Consider the following 7,568-nt stretch of genomic DNA (forward strand, 5'->3'; position numbering starts at 1 on the left):
TAAAAATAGTACAGCAACAAGAATTAAAAACATTTGAACATTAAAAAAATTGTTGATTTATTTTGTTATTTAAAATGAAAAAGGTAAGGCTAAATAGTAGTACAAAGTGAAGAAAACCAAAAAAGAATAATTCAAAAATGATGTGAGCAAGGAAGGGTATACGTAGTACCAAAGCACTATTGTCAAATGTGTCATTACAAATCAATATCCTGTTTCTCAGCCTTTTCATCAAATAGCTTACATGCATCATTCGAAATGATTTGATTAAATAAAAAATTCATCACATTAACCAAATAAATCACAAAAGCAAAAGCAATAGCTAGCTTAATCCCAAATCGAAAATAAAATCAAGCAGCAATTAAACTAACTGGAAGAAAAGATAGCATACCTTGTCATCAGGCAGGAGCTGCAAAAATACATGCCAGTCAAACCGAGAAAATAACTGAGCTAACACAACATGACTAGCTTCACGAACAGCAAGTAGTCTCTTCTTTTCCTTTTTGCTTTCTTTCTATCTACGCCACAACACCAAAAATTGAAAAACCATGAGGAAAAAAGTTCCAACAACAAATTTTAAATCAAACTAATTACTAAAATCAGAAAAGAAACAAATCTAACTAAACCTAATCTAATCAAAACCTAAAAATCCACTAATTAGAAAATAAATCTAACTAAACTAATTACTAAAATCAAATTAACTAAACAAAATTAATTGAACTCAACAGAAATTAAAAAAATTTTGAAACCAAAACCTGGAAGCATTGACTAGAGGAGATGATGGCTGCGGCGCTGAAAAGATATGCGAGCCAGAACTGAGTGGGAATAAAAGGAGAAAGAGAGGCACGGCGGTGGTGGGGACAGACGCTGCTACAGGTGGCGCCGGCGTGTTGGAGCTCACCTGAGATGAAGAGAACAGGAGCTTGAGCTTGATTTGTTCTGCGAACAGGAAAGAATGAGAGAGACAGGATCTGTGTTCTACTGGTTCAGTGTTTAAAAGAGAGGAGAAGAAGGAGAAGGTAGCTGCGGTGGTTAGGGTGGCGGCGGTGGCGCTGTGAGTGAGGAAAGGAGAAGAAGAAGCTCGTGCGACGACGGAGAAGCTCGTTGAAGGAGAGAGGAACAACTCGTTTGATTGTGATTTTGTGTATGTGAAAGGCTGTCGATAGGGCAAGGATGAAGTTATCCCTAAATTAAAATTTTTCGACGGAAAATTTTAAATTACAGACGGATTTTTCGTCTGTAATTATTTAATAAAACGCACTATTTTCGTCTACTTAATTACAGATGGATTTTTCGTTTGTAACTATTTTTTACGGAAAAAAATAATTTTTTTGACAGAATTATCGACGGATTTTCTTTTCCGTCTGTAATTTATGCTAATCCATTTTTTTGGTTTTCCGACAAAAAATTCTTCTGAAATTTCCTCTGTATTTCCGTGGGATAAAATCCGTCGGAAATATCCGTCTGTAATAACTAGTTTTCTAGTAGTGAACATATAACAACCATATTAATTGAATTTTTATTTCATTATGTATTATATTCTTATTGTTTAATGATTTTATTTATACAATTAAATGTAGGTAACGATGAGTTCAAATCTTAAAATTGGATTCTATCAAAATTCAGTTGTATATAACTGTAATACTATTCACTTTATACTATTAAATTTTATGTTATTATTTGTTTAATGTAAAAAGTTAAGCAAAAAATAGTTACGTACAAACATACAAATTTATTATTTTTACACAAAGAATATACCTCATAGCTAAAAAAGATTTATTATATTATTAAATGACTAACTATTTTATTCCTTTATTAACAAGTTAATGCAGATTCTAGAAATAAAGATCAAATATTAATAAATAAAATTAAATAATTCATATTTGACATGTATGACATTTATATACATCCTCTTCTTCTCTACAATTATCAACTTTCAATGTATATTTTTCTATTTTGAACTCTTTTACTTTTACAATATATATTATTCAATATATGTTGCGACTTTGTACATGTTCATTTTCTCAATTTATCTTATTCATGTCATGTGACCTTCACTATAAATTATAAATATTCAATAACTAATTGCTTTGAGCGAGAAATTCATCAATAAGCTGTTGTTGGAAGGAAAAATTCCCAAGACAATTAACCATTATATCATCGAATCATACAATCGATTCCGCCAATGAATATCTATTTCTGAACTTTTCAGTTCACATACAATCAAATGCTATATGCATGTCATGAAAAATTATTCTTAAGTGGAAAAGTATCTCCCACACAACTATCTTGATTGAATAACTCTTACCACTCAATTATTTTTTGAATAAGTGCCGACATAATAACCCGACTAAACTTGGGGGCTCACTATATCATTATTCACTTATTTTTTAATCGAGTTATAACTCATTTTGTTTTCTAAACTTAGCCTGGATCATATGATCTATGATCGGCAGACAAAGCTTGCGAGTTGTGATTCGTCATCTTATGAGTTATAACTCGACTTTATTTGCCTTCATTCTAAGTTTGTAATGGACGATCTTAATAACTATTATTCTGACTTAATGACTAATGGTCATAACATCAACTCTATGTCTATATATAAAAGACACCAATTTTTATTTTCGACACAACACATACACATAATAAGTTCTATTTCATGTTTAACATTCTATAATCATAAAATTTTCATACCTCTTAAATACATACTAACTTGAGTATCGAAGTGTCTTTTGCAGGTACTCACCCTCCATGTTCTTCTTGCCGAAGTATACCTCCTTTGAAGATGAAAAAACAAATTCAATTTCCTTTAAGGCGAGATATATCTCAAAAGTTCATCCACACCAGAATAATACACATAATCGTTTTTTATTTAAGAACTTACTCACATACATATCTATAAAAATACTTACAAATATGTGAGATATACTGAATCATAGTCTTGCACTTCCTGAGCAAAGAAAATTAAATAAAAGATACAACAAACTTCAACTAAATTATACTTTTACATATCTTTAATTACAAATCCTTGTTATTTTTTGCAATAAGGTAAAGAGGATTCTTCTTATGTTGTGTTAATCCTGGTAACACTTGAGTATCAATATCTTCTTCTTTCATTCCTTGTGGAAGCTCCCAATCAAAAGAGTAAAGAAGATTAGCAAGAATAAGGTCAAGTGAAGCAAGTGCCATATGTATACCTGGGCAAATTCTTCGACCAGCACCAAATGGAATCAGCTCGAAATGTTGTCCAAGAAAATCTATATCACTGCCTAAGAATCTCTCAGGATAAAATTCATATGGGTCTTTCCAAGCTTCAGGATCTCTATGAATAGCCCAAGCGTTCACATACACTATAGTCTTGCTTGGAATTTCGTACCCATTTATAATGCAAGTTTTGTTTGTTTCTTTTGGTACAAGTAGTGGTCCTGGTAAGTGCAATCTTAAAGTTTCTTTCATTACTGCTTTAAAATAGCTACACTTTTGAATATCTTCTTCTTCTAAGAAATCTTTTTGACCTCCAAAATTTCTAACTTCTTCTTGAACTTTCTTCATTACTCTTGGATTTTTTATTAGTGCCGTCATAGCCCAAACTATTGTGGCTGCAGTTGTATCTGTTGCTGCTACAAGTGTGTCCTATAAAACAAAATTAAATAATATTAGCAAAGCAAATAAATTTAACGGTAAAAGCAGCAGTGATAGAGAATATTTACCACCAGTACTACAATATGTTATTAGAGTAGTGCTACACATACAAGTTATTTAGGTTTACAAGTCATACAAGTTGGGTCAAATCAAACGCGTGCTACTCAATGATTTTAATAGTGTGCTTCGCGTTTCTCTTCCACCTCCTCTTCCTTCTTTTTCTTCTTCTTTGTGTTTCTCCTCCTTTTTCTTCGTGTGTTTCATATTCATCATTGTTTTTTATTACTATTGTTATTGCTGCATTTTTTTTTCTTTTTCTTTCTATTGATTTTGTAACATTATGTATTTTTTTTCTTCTTTGTTTGATTTTTTTTCCAAGAAGAATTATAAGAAAACAAAATAAGATGAGGAAGAAGAAACAGTAGAAGATGAGGAGGAGTAAGAGGAAGAGTTTTGAATTATGCAGAATTTATCAGAATAAAAATACACCCAAAATTCTTAAAAATACACCAAAATATCTTCGTGTTATACTCAAATATCTTCGTGTTACACCCAAATTTGCTGCAAATACAAAAAAATATTTCCTCTAATGCTGCATTTTTCCCTTCTTTTTTTTTCTTATTTCTTTCCTTCTCTTAGTTAAATGAATATAACTTCATCCTCTTCCAAGTAATTTTGCAGTATTATGTGTTTTTTCTTCTTCTTTGTTTGATTTTTTTTATTCTTGTTAAGAGAGTAAAACAAGAAGAAACTTGAAAAAGTAAAACAAAAAAAAAAGATGAATAAGAAAAAAAAAGAAGATAGTGATGATGATGAAAAAAAAGTAGTAGAGGATGAGGAAGAGAAAGAGAAAGAGGAAGAGTTTTAAATTATGCAGAACTTATTAGAATAAAAATACACCTAGAAATTCTTAAAACATACCCAAATATCTTCATATTACACCCAAATTTACTGCAAATGCAAAAAAATAATTTTTCAATGCAAAGCTTTTACATTATATTCAATTCAAATTATCAATGACGAAACATTATTCACCTACAAAATCATAAATTATTAATAAAAAAATTAACTAGAAGAAATTTCAATGAAAAAAAAAGAGAAAGAGGAGGAGACAGAAGTGGTGGTGGAGGAGGAGACGGAAGTGGTGGTGTTGGTAACGACAATAACGAAAGAGAAGAAAAAGAAGAGAAAGAAGAAGAAAAGGAGAAGAAAAAAAGGAGAAAGAAAAATGTGTAGTAAGAAGAAAATGCAGTAACAATTTAAGGCACATAAATATAAATAATTTATAAAGACTTATATAAAAAAACACTTGCAATACATAAAGATTATTCATGTTATTATTGTGGAATATATTTACCGTAACTAGATATTGTATACTTATGATAATATTTACAGTTATCTCATGCTATGAAAATAACTACTCAATCAACCAATTTTTTTTTTAATAAATAAATTTAATTATTCACAAATTTTAATTTTAAAATTATTATTTTATTTCTTTTATTTATTTTTTTCTTTTTAATATCACAATTTAATTTACCACCACCAATTATCTGCTACCATAGTTAGTTACCCCTAACAAATACAAATTTTAAATTTTAAATCTTAAATTCTATATAATTAATCAGTTTTATATTATTTGATTTTCAAATGCTCTTTTTTACTTTTATTTTGGATTTTTTTATAGCTTTTAGTTTTATATTTTTATATTCATTTCTTTTTAATTGGTGATTGATTTTTAAATCAGTTGCCTAAATTATTAATGTCGATTTCTTATACCTTTTCTAAATATTTTACACAATATTTATTGTATATATTTATCATAAAATTAATTTTTTTAAAAATTTAAACTGATAAGCAAAATATAAAAAATTATACCTCTAATATAATTTTCTCATACAAGAGTTTTTTTTTTTAATTTACATAAATTTTACATAAGCTTTATTTTTTTTCTCATTTGTCTCTTAGGTTAAAAAGAATTAAAATTCTAGGCCTACTTTTGATAATAAAAATTTGATATTATGTCATAAAATTATTTTTTAAAAAATATAAACTAATAAAAAATGATTATATCCCTATCACGACATCCTAAATATATACCAACACATACATAATTATGAGTGGAAATTAAAACCATGTATTCAATGAATATACTAAAACAAGATAATGATTCAAAAGAGAAGAGTACAAACCACAAACAGTGCTTTGATGTGATCAATAGTGAGGTCAAAGGATAATGAACGATGGTTCTTCAATTGAAGCAAGACATCAATAATATCCTCTCCTTTAGAAATGTCTCTATTAGGATTCATGTGTTCATCAATCACTTCTTGATAGAACTTATCCAATTCCTTGAAAATTCTTTCAAGACGTGCATGCATTCCATTGAGTCGATCAATCCAACCCAAGAAAGGAATATAATCCGAAACAAAGAAGCTAGCCATCATTGCTTGACATTCATTGAGCAAATCATGGAACCTACTCTTTTCAACTCCTTCATCATCATACCTTTTACCAAAGGCAATCCTACAAATAATAGTGCTTGTTAGAGAAATTATCATTTCATTCAAATTGGTCACCTTTTTTGATGATGCATGGCTTGATATTTTCTTGATCCATTGCTTGACTTCAAATTTTCTTATTGAAGAAAAGCTTGATACACGCCTAGAGCTAAGAACATGGGTTACACATATTTTTCTAATTTCTCTCCAAAATTCATTGTATGGAGAAAAAATCATCTCTAACCCATTGTAGGTTAATTTTTGCTGACCAATTAAGTTTGGTCTTCCGGCAAATTCACGATCATGATTTTTCAATGTTTCTTTGGCCAACTCAGGGGATGAAATAACAATTGCTTTCCTTAGACCTAATTGAAGGGAGAATATAGGGCCATATTTCTTTGAGAGTTCAAATAGTTGAAGATAAAAGGAAGAATTATCTAATTGGTGAAGATTTCCAATTATTGGAAGGCCTTTAGGACCTGGTGGAAAAGCTTTGTTCTTGAGTGTTGTTTGTTTTTGGAAGAAGAAGAAGATGAATAGGGGAAGAGTAATAAGGCATAGAATTAGGACAAGTGGTGACACCATGTTGTATGTGACTGGCCTCAAAGAGTGATGATGAGGAAGAGTATTATCTCAGGGTTAGAATGTTAGAACACAAACACTCATTTATAGAACTGATCTTTCGTACATATCATACAGAAGCTTTGTTTTGCTTCTTATTTAAATATATATAATTATTTATATGCCTCGATTAACTCTTTTATATGTAATGTTAGGAATATTTTATGAAAAATATTAGAAGGTCAATATTTTGTATTAATATGAACTAACATTTTAAATTAGGTGATTGTTAGAATTTTTTCAAAATTTTTTAATCTAAATATTATTTATGTTAAATCATTAAGAAAAAAATACTTGAATGCGAAAACGTACCTGAATTTATTTAAAAAAATTCAGACTTTATAGTTCTTTCGATCTTTTTCAACCAAATTCTTTTATATTTCTAATAGGGCTAAACTGTGACTCTTCTGATGGGAAACGGGTGTGAAAGACACCTTTGGTATATTGGGGACCGAAACCCTAAAAGCACTATTTATATTTGAGTGTAGCACCCATTAAATCTTAAAACCCAAATAAAAATAGTATCTAATATCCAAAAGATAATATCTAGTTTTATTCTCATTTAATTTCAAATCAAAAGCAATTATGACTTATTCAAAATTTAACATTTATAGCAATAAATGATATCACCTTTATATAAGTCATTTAATTTAAAATAGCATAATTTATTATTATAATTATATGTATTGGCAATATTGCCCACAAACAAATTAGGAAATTAAATAATTTCCTAGTGAATTCTACTCAACTTTTTTTTAAAATAAAAGATAAATTATCCCTTATGACATATTTAATAATTATTGGATG

General features: G+C 29.0%; 1 protein-coding gene across 1 annotated transcript; it reads right to left on the bottom strand.

Annotated features, from left to right (window-relative positions):
• Positions 1 to 3,015: 3,015 nt before the first annotated feature.
• On the bottom strand, positions 3,016 to 6,768 carry LOC130963418 (cytochrome P450 83B1-like). Its single transcript, XM_057889539.1, has 2 exons — positions 5,832 to 6,768; positions 3,016 to 3,630 (listed from the first exon to the last, which is right to left on the bottom strand). The coding sequence occupies exons 1-2, from the start codon at positions 6,723 to 6,725 to the stop codon at positions 3,016 to 3,018; spliced, it is 1,509 nt and encodes a 502-aa protein (XP_057745522.1). The 5' UTR covers positions 6,726 to 6,768.
• Positions 6,769 to 7,568: the final 800 nt, after the last annotated feature.

Source organism: Arachis stenosperma, chromosome 2 (assembly GCF_014773155.1).
Source record: "Arachis stenosperma cultivar V10309 chromosome 2, arast.V10309.gnm1.PFL2, whole genome shotgun sequence".
Taxonomy (NCBI): domain Eukaryota; kingdom Viridiplantae; phylum Streptophyta; class Magnoliopsida; order Fabales; family Fabaceae; genus Arachis; species Arachis stenosperma.

Coding starts and splice junctions, on each gene's coding strand:
- LOC130963418 (XM_057889539.1), bottom strand. CDS start 6,725: ATGGTGTCACCACTTGTCCTAATTCTATGCCTTATTACTCTTCCCCTA. Junction 3,631..5,831: donor ACATCAAAGCACTGTTTGTG/GTTTGTACTCTT, acceptor TTTGTTTTATAG/GACACACTTGTAGCAGCAAC.